The sequence below is a fragment of the Crocodylus siamensis genome, chromosome 5, assembly GCF_052110815.1.
Source record: "Crocodylus siamensis isolate JL-2025a chromosome 5, ASM5211081v1, whole genome shotgun sequence".
In the NCBI taxonomy this organism is placed as follows: Eukaryota; Metazoa; Chordata; order Crocodylia; family Crocodylidae; genus Crocodylus; species Crocodylus siamensis.
The window spans coordinates 194,471,927-194,495,050 of NC_143399.1; the positions used below are offsets into that span (position 1 = coordinate 194,471,927).

Sequence of the window (23,124 nt, forward strand, 5' to 3'; positions counted from 1 at the left end):
ATACCACAGGAATTACATGGGTTACTCCATCGCCACTGTCAATGACAGTTCCTGTTAACGTACGTTCTCCAACCTGCCGTGACGTCCAAGACGCAGCTAAGGCCAATACCGCCTATATAAGAAACAGTTAATATTTAGGTATGGGTAAGACAAACTAAACTTTAATCTTTAAAAAATACTGCTTCAAACATTTTAGGCATGTGCTTACATACTGCAGCTATACTGTACTTTAGAAGGATAGATTCACTTTGTTCACCTGAACAGCAATGTAAAGTCCTGGTACATTAAAAGATTCAAACATGATTTCTGCAAGATACTCTCTGTTTTCTGGAGTGTTCAATGGAGGTTCTGTCTGTAAAGAAAAGCCACTTTATTAACCACCTATCACAGTATGTGCTTTTATCAAACTTGGCTCAATACAACAGTAAATGAACTTTTCAGTTTGTCAGTTCACTCAAAACACCCCAAAGGAGTCTCAGGTACATAGACAAGAGCTGTATAATCTATGGCAGACAACCCTGACCACCCACAACATGGTAAAATGTCTTTAAATTTAATTATTAAAAATTACTGATTAGCTGGAAAAGCTTGGTTTTATACATATGAGTAATGTTATCATGTTGTGCCCATAATGGACAGCATGACTGACCTACAGGCTAAGTACAGACATTCAAAAATGCCTGAGGCAGAATCAATTTAAGTTATGCACTTTAGATCATGGCATAGTTTAGATTCCTAGGGATACCAGGACGAAGTAACTTGTTGAGAGTAAACTTGAATATACTTGTGGAGTTCCTTATTAATTTCAACCAAACCACTCAGACGAATAAAGTTAAGCACAATGTATGCATTTGCAGAACCAAGGTCTAACAGTCTAAATCATAGTCTACATGATATTCAGGAAATAAACTTAGCCTCTAAGAATTCTTCATGTCCCATCTGTTCCTACCTGGAAATGGATGGACTGGCAACAAAAATAGTACCAAAAGTATTACAGGGTTCCTTTAAAGTAAACTATAATCAAATTATTTTGCAGAAGTCCATGTATCTGATTACATAATTATATACTATAATAAACTACATGAGCATCACAAATTTTACAACCACTCTTCCAGCCAAACCATTTGAATAACTTAAAGTTCAGTGTTGGCATGTTTCAAGGTAAATCCAATTTGAGACCTTAACTACTTAATAGTGCTCCCTTATTAAATCAATTATATATGCATCTACCCTTATGAAAAACTACTGCTTAAAAACAAACATTTTGCATTAGGTAACTGAAATCATCTTCAATAAAAGCTGTTCACATAACTGTGCACTTGCTAACATACAGCACATTGCTAAGTGACATTTCCCCTTATTTTACTGAACATTTTATTTTGTTTGAGTAAAATCAGTCGATTATTTTAAGCAGCATCTGTAATTCAATCAAGATGCCTAAGCTTTTAAAAAATAAAGTCAGAAGCCAAGAAGCCTGCTTCAGAAATTTATTGGAACTTCCCTTTAATGAAATTTTATGTATTGTTTCAACCACAATAAAAAGAAATGAAAAAAGCTGGAGAGGAAAAAAAGGCTTCTAGGCTTTATGTGTTATAACAAAGTCTACTTGTGTTTGGAATATTATCCAGTCTTTCATTTGTGGAAATATTTTCTTATGCAGCCCCATTACTCACCATTAAAAAGTAGTGATCCTCAGGTTCAGCTCGAAGATATTTAAAAATTACTTGCTCCATGAATCTTTCCATGAGGTCCCAATCTTCAACAATACCATGTCGTATAGGCCACTGAGGCAAAACAATAGAGGTATGTCAACATCTTAAGTAAGCTCAACATGTGACCCAGTAGGCAACAATAGAAATCAGCCTGAGAAGCAAAATCCTAGCATAGAATGTGCAAGCAAGGAACTTTATGTTGTTACCATTCTAATTTTAAACTAAAGCCAACATTTTAAGCCATCTCCTGCTCCCAGATCTCCCAGTGTGATTCTGACCATAGACAGCACACTGGACTTCAGATCAGGAGTTGGGACCGGACAGGGGGTGGGGGAGCTGAGGCCAGCAGTGCTGGCCTCGGCTCCCTGACCCACTCCCTGCAAGAGGCAGAACAGCGGCAGCATGGGGCGTTAGGTGGTGGCACTCCATCCCACCCCCATCATTCTTGAGGGCAATTGGCTAGTTTTTCTTATAAACGTTCAGCATCCACTGAATATTAATGCACCACAAAACTTTAAAGAACCATTTAAAGAAAAACCTGACACACTTGAGGAAATGAGCCTGTGCAAAGGAATCAGGGGACATGTCTTGATGTTTCACAAACTGGGCTTAGTGATAGCAAACTTCAGAAAATGGTGATTAAATGGCTCTTGGTCCCATCTGAAATAACCAGCAATAATGAAGAGATTCCTGAAAGATGATGACATTTCCTTCTGTATTCTTACCTTTGTGGCATAGGTAGGTTTATCTATGGCTTCATCTCCTATAAAAAAGTCTAGATCATCAACTCCCTTCATTACTCTCCTCTGGGCTTGGTCACCTACTTTGGCTGACTCTCTGATTGCAATACCTAAATAAATAAAAATCTATTAAAGATAAGAAGTGAAATGCTTTAACAGAGAACTACTATGCAAGAAACTAAAGCTTCTTCCTCTGCTAGTTTAAATATGTCAATATAACTAGCCTGTTAGGGTGTATTTCCAATACCATACACAGGGATGTGACTGTTCATCTTTGATTAACACTGACAGAATTTTGTGACCATACATCACTTCAAAAAAAAACAAACAGTGTTCTGTTATACACTAGAGCCATCAATAAAACAATATACTTCTGAAGGTCTAATCCAGTAAACACTCTTGAAGCCAGGAAGCGGCAAGATTGAGAATTAAGAGAAAGGAAAAGAAAAGAAGAAAGAATACACTGAAATGTTAAGTTACTGAGGTATTATGCTGGTTGGTAGGAAAGAAGTCAATTTGAAGCCCAACAGAGAAGCCTATGGAAGGCTTGCCATTAGCCAAAAGAAACTATCCCTAAGATCACTAACTGAAGGCTGATGTGGGCAAAAAAAAAAAAACATATGGGGCAAACTCTAAATAAAAATGGAACAAACTACTGTAAGAAGCAAGCTGTGTACAGTCTTGTTCCAGTCAGCCAGATGCACGCACAACCGCCTGTAGGGAACGCACAGGGTATAGAATAATCGAACTAAAGACTACTACAGAGCCTGAACACGTTTCCAAAACCCAATCAAAAACTTCATGAACAGCCTACTTTCATGAACTGCTGGCTAATATAATGTTTAAAGCAAATATTTCTTACCTCGCTGCATATTTAATAGAAGGCCAATGTGGTGCCTACCTTCGAGAAAAGGAGGAAAGTGGATCTGGCTAACTATAGGCCCATCAGCCTAACTTCTATCCCAGGGAAGATCTTAGAAAAGTTTATTAAAGAGATCATCCTAATGCCAGGAGCCTGGGCAACAAGCAGGACGAGCTCGTCCTCCTGCTCAGTGCCAAGAAATATGATGTCATTGGGATAACGGAGACCTGGTGGGACTCCACCCATGACTGGACCACGGGTATAGAGGGCTATACCCTGTACAGGAGGGATCGGGTTGACAAAAGGGGCGGGGGTGTAGCTCTCTATGTGAAGGAAAGCTAGATGTCCCTGCAAGCTGATGTTGGCGACCGGCATGGACAGCTAGAGACCCTCTGGGTAAAAATTCGTGGGGAATTCGGCACAGGGGACACAACGGTGGGAGTCTACTACAGACCTCCCACTCAAAGTCCTGAGCTTGACCAGGAGTTCGCCCGGGAACTGACTGAGGCCGCTTGCTCCAGGACCTTGGTTGTCATGGGTGACTTCAATTACCTGGACATCTCCTGGGAAGATCACTCAGCAAAATCCGAGCGGTCGCAAAACTTTCTCTCGTGCATGGATGACCTCTACCTGACTCAAGAAGTCTATGGGCCAACGAGAGGCAAAGCGCTGCTCGACCTGGTACTGGCTACGGGGGACGACCTAATTGGTGACCTAGTGATCTATGGGAAGCTGGGTGACAGCGACCACGAGCTGATCACCTTCACCATCCGCCGTAAAGCTGGCAAGTCAGTCAGCAACACAGAAGTCCTTGACTTCAGAAAAGCCGACTTTGACAAGCTCAAGAGGCTAGTCAGTCAGGCCCTCAGGGACCGTGACCCCAGGGAGATGGGAGTTCAAGAAGAGTGGTTGCTTCTCAAGGAAGCGATCCTCAGTGCACAAGCTAAATCTATCCCAACACGGAGGAAAGACAGCAGCCTCCCTGGCTCTCCAGGGACCTAGCGGACCTCCTGTGGCTAAAAGGAAAGCCTACAAAGGATGGAGGACGGGATTCACCTCCAAGGAGGATTACTCCGCGCTGGTCCGGTCCTGCACGGAGCAAACCAGGAAAGCCAAGGCTGCAACTGAACTCCAACTAGCTTCAGGCATCAAGGACAACAAAAAGTCCTTTTTCAGATATGTGGGGAGCCGGAGGAAAAGCAAGGGCAACGTTGGACCCCTGCTAAACCAGATGGCGCAACTGACAACTGACGCCCAGGAAAAAGCCAACCTATTAAATAGGTACTTTGCGTCAGTCTTTCATCAGTCCCATGGGATGCCCATGCCTGCTTTGGGACAGGGAAATCTGGGTGGGGGGATCCCCTACCCTCCATAAATGCTGACCTCGTGAAGGAACACCTTGAGAAGCTGGATACCTTCAAGTCAGCCGGCCCTGACAATCTGCACCCCAGGGTACTCAAGGAGCTGGCGAGCGTCATAGCCCAGCCCCTGGCACAGATCTTTGAAAACGCCTGGCGCTCTGGTGTAGTGCCTGAAGACTGGAAAAAGGCCAATGTGATGCTGATCTTCAAGAAAGGAAGGAGAGTGGATCCAGCTAACTACAGGCCCATTAACCTGACTTCTATCCTGGGGAAGATCTTAGAAAAGTTTATTAAGGAGGCCATCCTTGAGGGACTGGCCCAGGCTAACATTCTAAGGGTCAGCCAGCACGGGTTTGTTGCGGGTAGGTCTTGTTTGACCAATCTCATTTCCTTCTATGACCAGGTGACCTATCACCTGGACGAGGGAGAAGAGGTTGATGTCATATATCTTGACTTCAAAAAAGCCTTTGATCTGGTATCCCACGATCACCTCTTGGCCAAACTGGCCGCTTGTGGCCTTGGCTCCACCACAATCCACTGGCTGGGAAACTGGCTCCGTGGTTGGACCCAGAGGGTTGTAATCGATGGCAGTCACTCATCGTGGTGCCCTGTGACCAGTGGGGTCCCTCAAGGCTCTGTCCTGGGACCCATCCTGTTCAACATCTTCATTAATGATGTGGACACTGGAGTCAGGAGCGGACTGGCCAAGTTCGCCGATGACACCAAACTGTGGGGCAAAGCTGCAGCATCCTTATAGGCTCGGCAGTGCTACGTTGGATAGCACTACAGAAGAAAGAGACTTGGGGGTCATCATTGACCACAAGATGAACATGAGCCTCCAACGCAATGCTGCGGCTAGTAAAGCGACCAAAATGCTGGCTTGCATCCATAGACGCTTCTCGAGCAAATCCCGGGATGTCATTCTCCCCTTGTACTCGGCCTTGGTGAGGCCGCAGCTGGAGTACTGCGTCCAGTTTTGGGCTCCACAATTCAAAAAGGATGTGGAGAAGCTTGAGAGAGTCCAGAGGAGAGCCACGCGCATGATCAGAGGTCAGGAAAACAGATCTTATGATGACAGGCTGAGAGCCATGGGACTCTTTAGCCTGAAAAAGCATAGGCTCAGGAGGGATCTGATGGCCACCTATAAGTTTATCAGGGGTGACCACCAGGATCTGGGGGAACATCTGTTCACCAGAGCGCCCCAGGAGATGACAAGGTCGAACGGTCACAAACTCCTGCAAGACCTTTTCAGGCTGGACATAAGGAAGAATTTCTTTACTGTCCGAGCCCCCAAGGTCTGGAACAGTCTGCCAGCGGAGGTGGTTCAAGCACCTACATTGAACACCTTCAAGAGTAAATTGGATGCTTGTCTTGCTGGGATCCTATGACCCCAGCTGACTTCCTGCCCTTTGGGCAGGGGGCTGGACTCCATGATCTCCCAAGGTCCCTTCCAGCCCTAATGTCTATGAAATCTATGAAATCCTTAATGGACTGGCCAAGGCCCACAACCTAAGGGATAGCCAGCATGGGTTTGTTGCGGGTAGGTCTTGCTTGACCAATCTCATTTCCTCCTACGACCAGGTGACCTAGCACCTAGACAAGGGAAAAGAGATGTCATATATCTTGACTTCAAAAAAGCCTTCGATCTGGTATCCCATGATCACCTCTTGGCGAAACTGGCCAATTGTGATCTTGGGTCCAACATGATCCACTGGCTGGGAAATTGGCTCTGTTATCTGACCCAGAGGGTAGTAATTGGTGGCAGTCATTCATCATGGTGTCCTGTGACCAGTGGGGTCCCCCCAAGACTCTGTCTTTGGACCCATATTGTTCAACATCTTCATTAATGATGTGGATATTGGAGTCAGGAGCGGACTGGCCAAGTTTGCCAATGACACTGAACTTTGGGGCAAAGCATCCATACCAGAAGACAGGCAGATGATCCAGGCTGACCTGGACGAGCTCAGCAAATGGGCGGATGAGAACCTGATGGTGTTTAACACTGAAAAATGCAAGGTTCTCCACCTTGGGAACAGAAACCTGCAGCATCCTTATAGCTTCAGCAGTGCTACGCTGGCTAGCACTACGGAAGAAAGAGACTTGGGGGTCATCATTGACCACAAGATGAACATGAGCCTGCAATGTGATGCTGTGGCTAGTAAAGCGACCAAAACGCTGGCTTGCATCCATAGATGCTTCTCAAGCAAATCCCAGGATGTCCTTCTCCCCTTGTACTCAGCCCTGGTGAGGCCACAGCTGGAGTATTGCGTCCAGTTTTGGGCTCCACATTTCAAAAAGGATGTGGAGAAGCTTGAGAGAGTCCAGAGAAGAGCCACGCGCATGATCAGAGGTCAGGAAAACAGACCTTACAATGACAGGGTGAAAGCCATTGGGGCTCTTTAGCCTGGAAAAGCGCAGGCTCGGGGTGATCTGATGGCCACCTATAAGTTTATCAGGGGTGACCACCAGTTTCTGGGGGAACATTTGTTCACCAGAGCGCCCCAAGGGATGACGAGGTCGAACGGTCATATACTACTACAAAACTGTTTCAGGCCAGACATAAAGAAGAATTTCTTTACTGTCCGAGCCCCCAAGGTCTGGAACAGCCTGCCATTGGAGGTGGTTCAAGCACCTGCACTGAACACCTTCAAGAGCAAACTGGATGCTTATTTTGCTGGGATCCTATGACCCCACCTGACTTCCTGCCCTTTGGGTGGGGGGCTGGACTCAATGATCTTCCAAGGTCCCTTCCAGACCTAATGTCTATGAAATCTATGAAATCATATGCAAAATCTTATTTACTCTGTACAATGCATATGCTTAGCTTTACAAATCAGTGTTTAAGTTTGTCTTAAAACTTAAGTTTTAAGTTCAAGGCAGCTACATAGCACTATATAATACACTATGATTGAGGTAGAAACCATTTCTTCAATTACTTCTTTGAACCTCTGGGCATATCTAGTATTTCCTTACCTTTGTAGTATTTGTCTAAAAAAGTCTATTTTCAAGACAGGTAGAAAAAAAACCCCCAAAACTGTAGATGTTAGGTGTACCAATGCAACGGTTCAATATCGGATCAGTACCACTTTACAAAAAAATTGACTATATCAGAAATCGGCTTTTTTTGCCTGATGTGGCCAGTAATGTGGCCAAGAAATGCCCTGTGTATGTGCACAGCCCGGCAGCTTGGAGAGCTGCATCCAGCTGTTAAGTCTGTTGTTGTGGAAAGGCAGGGGGAAGAGAAGAGGCGTGAGGCACGGGGGGGACAACAGATCAAGGCCCCTGTGGTGAGGGAGGGAGTGGGGGTGGGGCTGGGGCTGGAGCAGGCACTGCCCAGCTGGGGCATGGCACGGGATGGAGTCGGACGGACGGTGGTAGGAGGGGGCAGCTCCTGCCACTGCACACACTCCGGGACGGCATGGGGGGGGCACATGCCCCCCAGATCTGTGTGGGGCGGGGTGGCTGCTGCAGTGGGCTGAGGCCAGCACCAGGGGCTGGGCCAGGCTGCACTAGGGGCGGGCAGTGATGGTGCTGAGAAGGGGGTTGGGAGGGCTACGGTGAATTTTGGTGTGGTTCCTGCCCCCATACCCCTGTAGCCCTGCTCCCAGCACCACTGCTGCCCACCCTGAGCACAGCGCGGCCCATCCCCAACCGGGAAGAGGTTGGTGCTGGCCCCAGCCTGCAGTGGCAGCCATCTCACCCTGGACATATCTGAGAAGCATGCAATCCCCCCATGCCCTCCTGGGGTATGCCCAGTAATGGGAGCTGCCCCACCCCTTCCCGCACCCCCCAGACGAGCTGCAGCTTTGTTCTACACCCCATCCAGCCCTAGCTGGGCAACGCCTGCCCCGGCCCCTGCCACGCTCCCTCCCTCATTGCAGGGGCCTCAAACTGCACCCCCCAAACCCTTTCTCTTCCTCCACAACAGACTTACCAGCTGGACACTGCTCTTCAAGCCACCAGGCTGCGTATCGGAAATCAGATCAGTATCAGCCAATATGCCTCCTTACACATCAGCTATTGATATCGGCTCAAGAAATCTCTGTTGGTAAACCCCTAGATGTTAGAAAATTAAGTTCCAGATTAACAGATAAAATTCCATAAACCTTTTCAAATACAGTATTACAACAATTAGAGACAGATATTAGTACTTAGTATCTCAAAATTTAAAGTAGCATGTAGTCCACTGTAAATTACACTGTATAAAATTTAAGATTTAAAAACATTTCAAATGTTAATATGGGATGTTCAAAATGGTTAACAGATCCAGACAACATGCTGTTTTTAACAAACTAAGGAAACACACATTTAAAAAAGTAAAAATACTACTTTCAATGATGAACAATTTTTTTTAACATTTATTTTGTTCTTTCTGGAGTCTCCCTCAGAGGTGGATACATACTACAACGAGGTGGTACTGCTGATTTAGGACTTACATAAAAGGCCTTCCACAAATTCCCCAAGTTTCAACAAGGGTGTTAGGTTGAGAGGAAAGTAGCTTGTATTCCATAAGCCAGAGTCCCAGCAGAAAAAAACAGTTGAGATGGAAAGAAAATTGAGCTTACTCTGTATGTCTTTATCACAGAAACCAGAAGCTGATTTAATGAGCAACGGTCCTGGAAAACTGGAGACAAGGAGGTCCCTTCATTTATACTGTAGCCAAGGATACTAAGATAGTGAATATTACTTGTCAAATACACAAAGATAATTGGGAAGGCTGAGTTAGAAGCTGGAAGAAACACAAAGTTCATCCTGAGCCTGGTTAGTCATGGTTAAGGTAGGCCTGTTTCTGCAGACAGCAGCACACAAGGGAATGAGATAGCTTACATCACATCCAGCGAATTTGGTTCCTCAGCCCTCATGATCATTTACCATTAACAGAGAGAGGTAGTTAGCCATGTTAGGCTGAAGTCAAGCAGAAAGCAGGGTAGCTGATCTGCAAAGTGTAAATCTAAGTCAGAGCTCTACAGCAGGAGCTTTTGTTAGCCCAAGCTCACTTCATCAGATGCTTTTTCACAGCGTCTGATGAAGTGAGCTTGTTCTCACAAAATTTTATGCTAAACAGCTGTGATTCAGTTAGTCTTAAGGTGCAAATATACCATTTATACATATATATGCAGGTCAACTGGGAGAAGCCCGGTACATATTGGAGTGGGGGACTCAAACTCATTCCTTAACTGCTCTGATAACTGTGTCCCTTCAGGAGCTGGAAAGCAAATTACTTACTACTCAACACTTTGTGAATAATACTATTCATGAGAACCTGGGGCAAAAATTACTTACATGATGGAATAATGAACTGTGGTTCTGTATTTCCTGCATAGCCAAGTTTTGTATACCTAAAAAGAAAGTTATCAGTAGGTCTTTAGATGCATCAAGAAAAAAAAAACTGCTTTATTCACAAAGTTGGCAACATAAAGTATAGCAACAGTAATCACACTTCTGTCAGCACAAAGGCCAAACTAGTATATGAAACAACTAAATTTTGAGCTACATTTTAAGTGCAGTTCTGTTCTGAAGAGAGATGTAGTCCGGTTCCATATTGACATCTCAACGACTTGTGTACCAAGCATCTCTGTTTACAAGTAGTTTTTTTCCTTCCAACCCTGCAAATTCAACACACAAATTATTTTGTCCTCAGTAATATCTGCTCAATCCTATTATTTTTGAGTGGGCTGGCATACCTACACAGAAACGTCATCTGAGGGGAAGTTTATATTGTCTAACAGGAGCACAAGAGAGCACAGCGAGGAAGTATTTACTGTTCTAACCCTGGTGGCAGCACAGATCTCCTCTGTGGCCTTGCACAAGTCACTTTACCTGAATTTACTGCATCTATAAAATAGTGATATTCACTTCTCTCATGAGTGAATGCTTGCTAATAAATTGTAATGACGATTGCCCGTGGAAATTATAAAATCACAGAATCAGAGAAGTGGGGCTGAAAGGAACCTCCACAGATCATCTAGTCCAACACCCTACCTGAGGCAGGATCATCCCTCTCCAAACAATCCCATACAAACCCATCATCTAAACTCCTTGTAAAACTACCATCTGCCTTAACACACAACAGAACACCCTAACCTGCCACAGGTAAAGCAGGGGAACTGTAACAGCCAATGTCCTGGTTCTGTAAAAGGTTATTAATATATGGCTCAAGAAATCCCATGTAAAGGGCCATACCCCAGTGACAGAGAAAGGCAAAAAAGCCCCATAGTCCACACCAATCTGACTACAGGGGAAAAATTCCTTCCTAACCCCAAATTTGGCAATCGGTCTGACCTTTGGCTTTGATCCCCGTAGGAGCATTTGCACACCCCAATCAAAATCCCCAGCCTTGGCTACAGTCAACACCCAATGGCCCTGAGGAAGGCTTAAAAACCAACTGACAAATACTGCAAATCAAACAATTCCACATATGTAGCTTCAAGAGAAATGGAATGGGTGGTTCAGGATGAAAGATAACACCAAAAATAATTTGCATCTTCTGCAGTGGTTGGTCAGTGGTTGCAGTCTAGCTCAGAAATAAATCAGATCCAAGACTATGACAAATTTTTCTAATTCTTAGTGGACAGGCAACTACTTTAATTGAACTCCAGTCATGACTGGAATCCTTTTTAGTAGTTCCAGCAAACTTTGATTAGGGCACTCACTGGCCAATGAACAGATACATATTTAAGCCATTTTATCTTCATCCTGGATTGCAATCTATTGGTTAATAATGAAATATTGTGATTGCAAGTTATGGAGCTATCATGCAGAAATACAAAATTCTTCCTTAATTTATTAAAAGTACAAGATTTTCTAGTCAGCTAGACCAGAATACTCACAAGTAGGAAAAGAAGAGACCAAACCAAAGAAAACTGGTCCGGGGGCCAGTTTTGTTCAACATCTTCATCAACAATCTGGAAGATGGGACAGAGCACACCTATAGCAAGTTTGCTGATGATACCAAACTGGGGAGAGTAGTAGATATGCTGGAGGGTAGGGTTAAGATTCAGTGACAAATTGGAGGATTGGACCAGAAGAAATCTCATGAAGTTCAGCAAGCACAAGTGCAAAGTCCTGCAATCCCACGCACCAGTACAGGCTTGGGACCAACTGGCTAATCAGCAGCTCTGCAGAAAAGGTCCTGGGGGTTACAGTGGCCAATAAATTGGGTATGAGTCAACAGTGTGTCCTTGTTGCCCTAAAAGGCAAACACCATGCTTAGCTCCATTAGTAGGAGTGTTGCCAGCAGATCAAGGAAGTAATTATTCCCTCTATTCTGCACTGGTGAGGCAACATCTGGAGTACTGTGTCCAGTGTTGGGTCCCCCAACTATAAAAGGTTGTGTACAATTTGGAGAGAGTCCAGCAGAGGGCAACAAAAATGGTTAGGGGCTGGGGCACATAACTTATGGGGAAAGACTGAGGGAACTGGGCTTATTTAGTCTAGAGAAGTGAAGACATGGTGATATAATAGCAGTATTCAACTACCTGAAGTGGGGTTCAAAAGAGGATGGAGGTGGACTATTCTTAGTGAAGCCAGCCTGCACAAGCTGCCACCTGGTTGCACAGCCCCTGAGCTGCTGGGGGGCAGCAGTGCCCCGCAGGGGTGCCCAGGCAAGGTGCTACCTGGGTGGGTGCTGCCCCAGCTCACAGGCAGGCAGCACCCAGCCCAATCCAACAGTGAATGGGGCGCGAAGCCCTGACATGGCTGGGGAAGCTTGAGCTTGGCAGGCTTCCAGGGCCCTGTGTACCAGCCCCGCTGCCTTCTCCACTTGCCTGGGATCACTGGGGAATGAGCTGGCTTGCCCCTGGGGCAGTATGGGAAGGCAGCACAAGGGCAGCTGCGTGTGCCAGTGGCCAAAGGAGGCAGCGGGGACAGTACACGGGACACTGGAAACCTGCCGAGCCCGAGTTTCCATGAGCCCATCTGGGCTTCCAGCTCCCCATGCACTGTCCCCACTGCCTTCTCTGGGAGCCAGATATGATGTACACACGCATGATTTCTCTGGGAGCCAGATATGATGTACACATGGACAATTTCTAAAATACATCGGAGATGGTCTAAGTTGCCACACTCATATTAATTCTTACACGAAAAAATCATGCACATGTACACAGTGACACCATTATGTTAGACAAATGATGATTTGTCATCACTTTTTGTCACATGTACATGGTCCCACCATCATGTATACAAGAGACCCTAGGGGTCACGCTCTTCTTGACCTGCTGTTCACAAATAGGGAAGAATTAATGGGGGATGTAGAAGAGTCTGGCAAGTTGGGCAGCAGTGACCACGAGATGACTGGGTTCAGGATGCTGACAAAATGAGGAAAGTAGAGCCGCAGACTATGGACCCTGGATGAATGATCTGTAAGGTGGACCCTGGACTTCAAAAAAGTAGATGGTGACTCCCTCAGGGAACCGATGCACAGGATCTCCTGGGAGGCCAGTCTGAGGGGGAAAAGTCCAGGAGAGCTGGTTGTATTCTAAAAGAAACCTTATTGATGAGGGTGCAGGAACAATCCATCCCAATGTGCAGAAAGAATAGCAAATACAGCATATGACCAGCTTGGCTTAGCAGAGAACTCTTTGGTGAGCTTAGACACAAAAAGGATCCTTACAAGTAGGCCAGTCAGCCTCACCTTGGTCCCCAGAAAACTCATGAAGCAGGTCCTCTAGGAATCCATTCCTAAGTGCTTGGAGGAGAACAAAGTGATCAGGAGCAGTCAGCATGGATTCACCAAGGGCAAGTCATGTCTGACCAACTTGACTGCCTTCTATGATGAGACAACTGGCTCCAGGGGTGCAGGGAAAACAGTGGATGTCATATACGTTGACTTTAGCAAGACTTTTGATACAGTCACCCACCACATTCTTGCAAGCAAGCTAAAGACGTACAGGTTGAATAAATGGACTGTAAGGTGGATAGAAAGCTGGCTGGATCATCAGGCATAATGGGTAGTAATAAATGGCTTGAGGTCTAGTTGGCAGCCGGTATCAAGTGGAGTGCCCCAGAGGTTGGTCCTGGGACCAGTTTTGTTTAATATCTTCATCAACAATCTGGAAGACGGAATGGAGTGCATCATAAGCAAGCATGAGGGTGACACCAAGCTGGGGAAAATAGCAGACATGCTGGAGGGTATTAGTCTATGAAATGCAAGAAACATGAAGAGTAATCAGGGATAACCAAGTCCTAGCACACACAAAATTATGATCAAATTCAGATAAGCAAAACTTGGTGGCACAGTTCATGGAAGTGGAAGACTGATGTGGATAGCTACAGTTTATTCAGGAAGGACAGAGAAGATACGGAAGAGGTGTTGCTTTAAAGACAAATATACTTGTTCTGAGAATCAAAACAAACCTATTAAAAGTTTCTAGGGTAAGGGAAAACAGCAAGGACAGTGTTACAGTTAGTGGCTACTACAGAGCACCAAACCATAAAGAGGAAATGGAAGAGGCTTTATAAATGCAATTTAACATCCAAATTAGAGGACCTGCTGCTTAATGGAAGTCTTCACTACCATGATAGATTCTTGAAATGTTGGACTGCCTGCACTGCTGTTACAAGTTCCTGAACTGTGCTGGGGATAACTCCTTGGTACAGTAGGCAGAGAAAACATAGCAGAGAAACATTTTTTAGTTTGTTTCTTACAAATAGGGAAGAATAGGTTAAGAATCTTAAAATAACTCTTAAAATAAGAATTCATAATCCTAAGGAGGGATAGAAAGGAAAACAGCAGAACAGAAATCCTGAACCTCAGAAAAGCAGCTCTAAATTCAGAAAATTGTCTCTGGCAAAAAAAAGAAGTCCTGCTACCTGGGAGTTTGTTGTTTCTCTAAGAGGCAGTATTAAGGGAATAAAAGCATCCTATCCTATTGAGGAGGAAAGATAGGAAACACAGCAAGTGACCTGCTCGGCTAAACTGTAAGCTCTTCAGTGCCTTGCAACTTTAAAAGGAATCTTACAAAAAATAGAAACCTGGCCACATCACTAAGGATGAGTTTAAGAATTTAATTCAAGCACAGAAAGACAAAAATCAGGAAATCCAAGGCACAAACTAAGATACAACTAGCAAGAAACAAAGGATAACAGAAAACTATGCAATTAACCCTTTAGAAGTAATAGGAAAACACAAAAAGCTAAGGTCCTCATTGAACAAGGAAGGGAAGCTAATAATGAACAATAAGGGGTCTCTAAAGACTTTTTTACTTTAGTCCTCACAAAAAGGTCAACTATCAGCTAATAAGCGCAGTTAGAAGTATGAACAGGGAGAAGGCACACAGTTGTGAGCAGGGAAAGAATAAGGTAAGGTTTACTAAAATCAAATAGATGTTTTCAAATGAGCGGGTCCTAATGAAATTCGTTGTAGAGTACCCAAATAATTGGCTTAAATAATTGCTGAGCTATTGGCTATTATCTCTGTTCAATACCTTCATTAATAATTTGGAGGGAAGAACTGAGTGTGCATTTAAGAAATTTGTAGATGACACCAAATTGGATAGGGTAGCAAACACTTTAGAGAATAGGATTAGAATGCAAAATGACCCTAACAAATTGTAAAGATGGTCTGAAATAAAATGGAGTAAAATGCAATGGCGACAAGTACAAAGTATTGCAGTTAGGAAGGAGAAATGCACAAATACAAAAAATGGAAACTAGCTACCCTTCAGTCCTGCAGAAAAGGACAGGAAGCCACGTATGAGTCAACCAGGTAATACTGAAAATAAATAAAAAACAAGCAAGAACCACTAACCACATACTGGGATATATTAACAAAAGGGCCATATGTAGGCCATAGGGATTGATACTTCCACTCTATTCAGAAAAGGCAAGGGCTCACTTAGAGCATTGGGTCCAGTTTTAGATATTGCACGTCAAGAAAAGTGTGAACATGGAGGAGGAGAGCAAAAAATAGAGGTTTAAAAAGTCTCATATATGAAGAACTGGAAAAGTTAGGATGATTTCTTCCAGGGGAGAGGCAAAAGGGAAGACTTGATAACAGTCCTCAGTCAAACAAACAAACAAAAAAAGGTTGTTAGAGAGAGAAGAGGTAAACGGCTAGACTGAGTGTCCAAAGAGACAGGACAGGCAATAATAAACTTAAATTGTGACAAGGGAGGTTAAAGTTAGCTATAAAAATAACTTTCTAACTATGAGGCTAGTTCCTAGTGAGAGTATGGGATCTCCATCATTACATGTGGTACAGTACAGGCTAAATAAACCTGGCATGGTTTAGATAGAGATGATCTTGGACGAGGTTGGACTAGACCTCAAATTCCAGCCTTATCTGTCTGAGATGGGACCCTACTGGAAACTATACAAATGATAAACCCAAGAAAGCATTAAAGATTAGTATAAAAAAAAAGAACCAACACGTTCAAACGGGTTATTAAGCATTGGAACAGATTACCTAGAGAGGTTATATAAATCTCCAACCTTGGAAATTTCTAAGAACAGGTTAGACAAACACTTGAACAGAACAGTCCCACATTGAACAGGCACTTGGACTAGATGACCTTCAGATGTCCTGGCCAGCCTCACTTTTCTAAGGTTACAAACAAACGAGGGGACAAAAAAATTCTCTATGTTGCATGTAGCGGTGTGCATAGGTGCATATGTAAATCAATTTTACTACTTCTGACATAGAGTTAATCAATTCATCTCCTGTATAAGAAAAGAGAAAAAATGTAGGAATAGGAAAACATGAATTCTTTTCAATTTCTGTGACTTTAGAGTCACAAAAAAAGAAGAAAGATATAGCAAACTGATATATCAAACTGATTTTTTAAACAGACTATAATTCTAGTTGATTTCATACGTTGAATATTCAAATTTGACACTAGAAATTGGCTGGTTGGAGCATACCTGTAGCTATGTAACCTAGAAGCACAAGGGCACAAACCCTGATGGGGGCTCTAGTAACCCCCAAACACAGCTCTCCGTGTTTGCACTGTGCAAGGTGCAGAATCTCCTAGTTCTGACTCCTCCTTGGTTCAAATCTTTGTGACTCTAAAAGTTTTTACAGTTTTAAACAAATTCTAGAGTGTATAACAGATATGAAGTGTTACTTAATGCCAAAAGCCATGTAAATAACCTGTTTAGAAAAACTTCTCCAGGAAGAAAAAAAAATTGACAGCTAAAACACCAACTAGATGACTAGTGTTACCATTAGAGCACCAATGGTGACAGCATGCCATAAATAGAAGAGCACCGCATTGTTTTTAAGTATGGCTGAGAAACCTGTAATGAGACAGCTCCATGATGATGTGCAAAGTAGGAAGGCACTTGTGAAAACTATGGAAATTAAAATATCCCTTGCCGCACAAAATTAAATTAACAGGAGTATGAAATTTCCATGGACATTGAGAAAAGATCAACTCTATATCTCCACTTCAGGAGAACCTGAAAAAAGAGTAGTTCAAATATATGTACATAAATTTTAAAGAAGAATAACAACGTTGAAGTGTTATGGGTGTTCACAGTTTATCTTAGAGTGGCAGCTGCTACTCCAAGACTAAAAGGTGCGTCTGATTTTCCATTTTAAGTACATTTTTATCACTCTGCTGTTTACAACTATGCACAGGCAGTGGGATAGGTGCTTCAAAACTGATCAGTGAAGTCAAGCAAAAGTAGATCTTTATCAAAAGTAAAGAGAATTCCTGAATTCTCACATCCTAAAGTGCTCCCCAGTGCCTAAACACACACAGAAGAAAATTAAAAAAAAATTTGAAAAAAACCCTTTGTTTAATGGGACCACTTCATAGAACCCTAGTTATGACCAGGGAGCTGGGTTTTCAATTCGCCATGGAAAAACACAGTAAAACCCGGATTTTCTCATTCTGAGGAGAAAAACCCAGGAGAAAAACGTGGGAAACAATGGATTTCCCCTTGCAGACTTGCAGAGCTCCAGCCTGAACGGGCTGCAGGGAGTGGGAGGAGGGCAATCAGGCAGGAGGTGCCATGTGCATGTGCACACATACACATGAATATAGCTGCCAGGCAACCTGGAGAGCAGCTCCCCGCAGGCAAGTCTGGCAGGAGGGGAGAGGGGGGATATTGAGGCTCCCATAGAGAGGGAGGGAGCTCCTGCCCAGCTGGGGTGGTGTGCGAGGCTGCAGGGCCCAGGCTGGGAGCAGGCCAGGGGGGCTAGCTGCCCACTACTGCACACACTCACAGGGGTACATGAATGGCACATGCCCCCCAGATTTGTGCATGGGGAGGGAGCAGACTGCACACTGTGGGCTTGGGCTCACCGTCCTGCTGCCCTCCTCCTGGAGCCCTCAGAGTCCAGTGTGTGGGACCCAGCATGGCAGGGCAGAGCAAGACCAGGCAGGGAAGCTCGTTGCCACCGCTGGGAGCTCCTTGCTGCCATGGCAAGGGGCGCTCATGTCACCCAAGGGGGAGCGGGAGCTGACTCCGTGCTCCGCTCCACCGCAGCAGCAGTCACCACCTTCCACAGGCAACAGCTAGGGCTCAGGCGCTGCAGACCCAGGTCCCTGGCCCTGTAGCCCTGGCAGCTGGGGGCCCCCCGTCCAGCAGGGCTGTGGGTGGGAAGGGACACCAGCAGGGGTGGGCTATGGGAGGGGAGTGAGGGGCACTAACAGAGGTAGGGGGGCTGTGGGTGGGGACTGAGGAGCAGTGGTGTGGGCAGGGCGCCAGCATATCAGGGCTGCTCAGCACCCAAAGCAGTGTGGGGAGGCAGCCACAGCTGGACCTGCATGTCCTGGTGGGTGAAAGGGGCAGGGGGAACTCAGATTTTCTATGATAAAAAACCCAAATCAAATGCCAAAGTTTCTAGGTATTTAGAATTTATTTTATTGTAGTGATTGAGGCACTGGTGGGCTTCCAAACTGATTTAAAATTGTATATATATCAACAGCATATTGTGTTCAATTCCTATGTATATAGTGTTTCATTTTGACCATGGGAAAATGTGAATTGTGGGGGTTTTAATAGGAGAATACGCAACTTTTTTTTTTTTTAATCAGAGAATTTGCTTTTTTTAAAACAGAGAAAACCAAGATCCCTAGTTATGACTAAAGGTTACATAATAAAACCCTGGTTTTAAATGTTGCTATTTAAATTATGGTCAACATCAGAAGGGCTTGTCAGCATCATCCAGTCTTAAAATAAATTGCCCTTTTCTACACAGCGATTGATGGCAACATGAAACTTGACCACTAGGGAAGCCTATCCAAAGATAAAAAATATTTATTCCTGAAAACTGAAGTAAAGTAGACAAGCTGTTTCCAAACAGAGACTTTTTAGAAAATATCAATCACAGCAGTTACATTTCTATTACTTCCAGGAAGATATTCCTTTACTAATGAAGAAGCAGCAATTAAAACTGCTTGTGCCATTTATCCAGCAGGGGAAGGGGAATGAGTCCCTCTTCTGCCATTCTGGCTAGTCCCTTGTTGGATCACTAAAACCCCCTTCCTGAAACTCCAAGTTGCTCATTTATTCAGAGAGTCCAGTTCCTGGCAGGACCAGCCCTGATAACTGTACCCACAAATTAATCAAATCTGATTAGGTACGGTGGGAGACTAATCTATTTACAAACAACCACAGCCCACCTACATAAAAAGCAGAAAGTTAACACATGAACAAAGTACCACATTTACTGTCAGATATACAGAGTAGAAAACATATAAAATGAGTGTTCTGTGCTCAGCATTTTGAATACCTTCCCCCCACCCAAAAAAAAGAAAAGACAAGTGTCTATGTAGGAACATAAGGTAGTTTAGAAATGTAATTCTAAATATCTGTACTTCTGTATGGTTGGATTTCTTCAACCTTAATTCTAACCCACTCCTTAACCTACATTCTGAATTTTGATTTCAAACAAAGATATCAAAATACTGAAATCTAGTCAGGATTTTAATTTCTGCTTTCCATTGTGCACAGTCAGACTCTGGGAGTTACGACGAACTCAGCTTGTATGGGAAAAGGATAAAGTTAAATATCTTAGCCCTTTATAATCAGCTCTATTATTTGTCTAAAATCTCCTGGATTTATTCCCCAAAATAAGGCTGTACACTTAGCCCCCACAAGTTTTAATTCAAGATGTTCTTCTATTTCTTGCCTGACTAAAAATGTCCTCATCTTTGATTACAAATCACTTTACTGCAGTCTTCATCAGAAAATTGACTGCTACCTCAGCAAGTATTGGGAAGTTTGGGACCTTGCTCTGCTTATTTGAACGAGGATAAGATAAAGGTAAGGAGAAAACAAGCTCTGTTTTCCCTGAATGTTGTCTATTTAAAGACTTGCAGAAGAACCCTCAACAGCTTAACTCCTGCACAGAAAAAAAGAGACCATGGCAATTCCTCTTAAAGCCTATATTTGCTCACTTTGCTAGGAATGACCAAACCTTTGCCTCCTATTTCATTTGTTGTTTTGTGTTTTTGGGTTTTTTTACAATAGCAAATTCACAGCAAAGTCCAAAATGGTAAGATACGACCTCAAACTGAAAGCCAACTTTGTGTCCTGTCATATATCATCATTTTATATTTTTCTGCACTGAATGGTGCTACTGCTGCTTTTCTGATGGATCCACCCCTACAATACCTCCATGCAAGGGATAGCACTCCCTAGGCATCCAGACAGGAAACACCCTAACACTAACTCCTCTCTAGTACACAGGCACACACATAGGGTGCTGTGCTGGTTTAGCCAGGACAGTCCTGGCTATGTGCTGGTTTAGTTGAGACATTCCCAGATCTCAGGAACTGTTGAGAATGATAATGGGCACCCCAAAAAAGCAGGGGCGCAGCCTGGATGGGAGTCGAATCAGTGCAGAGCACTAGCTCCCCAACTTGTGAAAGTGGGGCGCAGTGTCCCGGATGTCCGTAGGGTCAGCCTACACATACACGACAGTCATTCCTAGTGGGCAGGAGTGAGCCCTGCAAACTGTCTACCAGCACCTAGAGCAGAGTCAGATTTAAAAGGAAAAAAAGGAGGCCAAATTGTCCCTACTCCGCTGAAAACCTGGGATAAGACCTGAACTGCCCAGAGAGGCACAACCTCCTGTTGACACCTTAGGGACATTTGGGGAATGCATGCAGGGGGGATTTATGTTCAGTGTTATGTTCAGGGGGGATTTATGTTCAAGAGGTCTGGGCTCATTTAATACACACAGAGATGCAGCACATCCTCCTGGAGGAGAGAAAGCAGGGCAATGAAGGGTTAAAAAAAAAAAAAAAAGAGGATCCCAGGGGGGCGCCCCCTCGTTAACCATTTCTTCGCCTTTCTGCTTGTGGCAGAAACTTTGCAAACATTGAGCCTAGAACACCTGCTGTCTTGAGCCCATTGCTCCGCCTGAACCGCCAAGGAGGCGGCTGGACATAGAGCGCCTCTGGGCCGGGCTCCTCCTGCCTCCCGCCCAGCCCGGCTCCGGCAACCGCGCGCCCCGGCCCGGCCCCGAGGCGCCCCCAGCTCCGTGCGGGGTCTTACCCGGTACCTCCGTCCACCACACACGCGGGCAGCACGCGGGCCATACTGCAGCTCCCCCGGCCGCGCCTCACTGCGGCGGCGCCCCCGGCCCGTGCAACCGGCTGACAGCTCGGGTGGTGGGGCGCATGCGCAGCGCGGCTCCGGGCCCCCTCGGCGGCCATCTTGGAAGAGGGCGGAGCGGCCCTTTCCCTTCTTCGCCTCGCTCACGCCTCGTCTCCATGGCAGCGGGGCGGGGCGGGCCTGGCACGCTTGCGCACACGCACCCTGGACCTGCCATGTGTCGTCTTCTGACACACACCCACACACGTGTCAGCCTCCGATACACATACAGAACTTTGGCCTGGCTCTAGCATGTCATCCTCTGACAAACAAGTATACACACACATCACACACAACCTTGGCCCAGCCCTGGCACATGTCATCCACACACACACACACACACACACACACACACACACACACACACACACACACACAACCTTGGCCTGGCCCTGGCACATCATCCTCTTACATGCACACACACGTGTAACCTTCTGACACACACACACCTTGGCCTGACACTGGCATATGTGATTCTCTGACACATACATACATGTCACCCTCTCGCGCGCGCACACACAAACTGTGACCGGGCCCCGGCATGTCATCCTCTGACAAACACACAGGCACACACACACACACGTCACCCTCTGACACACAGACACACACTGTGGCACGTGTCACCTGACACACATGCACACACACACACGTGCACCCTTTGACACACACACACACACACACACGGTGGATTAAGATTAATTTGGGCCTGGGGCCCAACCCACGCCCTGCCTGGCAGCTGTGGGGTCTGTCCCCAGTGGAAGCAGCGGCCAGAGTGGGACACGCTGCCCCCCAGGCCTGGGGCAGAAGCTGCAGCTGCAGCCACCCCTGCCTGCAGACCCACACTGGGGGTGTGAAGCTGCTGCCCGCTGGGCGCGCGTGGTGCAGACCAAGCTCTGGGGACAGCCTCTCACCCCACCATGGCTCAGTCCAGCGGCAGTGGTGCCTGGCAAAGTAAGCAGAAAGGCTGTCAGAATGAGCTCTGCCTCGTAGTCCACCTTTCTTTCCGCCAATGTGAGGTTTCATGATCCTTTTCTGATCATGAGACTGTCATTTGGGTCATAAAACAGGTTACCGTGCTGTATTTCCTTGAGTGCGTGTGGCTTTCTCGAGAGGTGTGAGCATGGGTGGATCTAGGAGTTTGAAAAGGGGGGGTGCAGATAGTGAGGTGCATCATCACATCAAAACACAGATTTTTCTTGTTTACTAATACTCTTGGGGCCCAGGGCTGTATTATTTAATTTAAGATAAAAGCAAAAACAAATATGACTTTCATGGAATGTGCATTACTTTGCTACATCATATATGATTTATAGAACACCATAAACGAGCCAAAAAATAATCAGAAGCTGTTGTTTCTGTAGTCCAGCAGTCATTAGAATTAAATGGGCATTTCTTTCAGATTAATAAAAGCTAATCTTGAAAATCTTAACAGAGCATCCAATGTTTCACTGAAAGTTATTTCTACACCTGAGTTAACGGTTTTAGCTAAAGTTAAAAGCAGTCTGCAGGGCTGTGAAATAGGAGTCACGTTACCAGGAGCAGCTGAGAGGCAGCAGAACTGCAGAAGACTGGGTAGTTTGATTAGTGGAGAGAGGGTTGTGAACACCTGTGAGTTTAGAGGGAATCTGATAGATTATAATGAGCCATGAAATTAAGTGACTCCCTCACTGCTGCCTGAATAGAAATGCTGCTGCCCTTCCCAGGCAGTTGTTTTTAAAGTTTGAATGCAACAGGAATCAAGGGAGGTGCAACTGCACTATTTCACACTCCTGGATCTGCCCCAAGGTGTGAATACATACCACCACCCCAGTTGTCCCCATAGTATCATTGTCAGGGTTAGTAGAGGACATGCTAGTTATTAGTATACTGCCTTCCACATCTGTCATCTTCCATGCGAA

General features: G+C 45.1%; 1 protein-coding gene across 3 annotated transcripts in view; it reads right to left on the bottom strand.

Annotated features, from left to right (window-relative positions):
- The window catches only part of ACTR3B (actin related protein 3B), a 48,962-nt gene extending 27,684 nt beyond the window's left edge, over window positions 1-21,278 (bottom strand). For 2 of the 3 annotated variants that reach the window (XM_090047680.1, XM_090047681.1), the window contains exons 1-6: window positions 21,128-21,278; window positions 9,959-10,014; window positions 2,438-2,562; window positions 1,674-1,784; window positions 257-352; window positions 5-112 (exon numbers count right to left, since the gene is read on the bottom strand). In XM_090047680.1, coding sequence (XP_089903806.1) covers window positions 5-112; window positions 257-352; window positions 1,674-1,784; window positions 2,438-2,562; window positions 9,959-10,014; window positions 21,128-21,171 — 540 coding nt within the window. In that variant the 5' untranslated portion in view covers window positions 21,172-21,278. Of the gene's footprint in view, window positions 1-4; window positions 113-256; window positions 353-1,673; window positions 1,785-2,437; window positions 2,563-8,609; window positions 8,732-9,958; window positions 10,015-21,127 lie in introns of all 3 variants that reach the window. The other variant, XM_090047682.1, reaches the window with a different exon arrangement.
- Window positions 21,279-23,124: the final 1,846 nt, after the last annotated feature.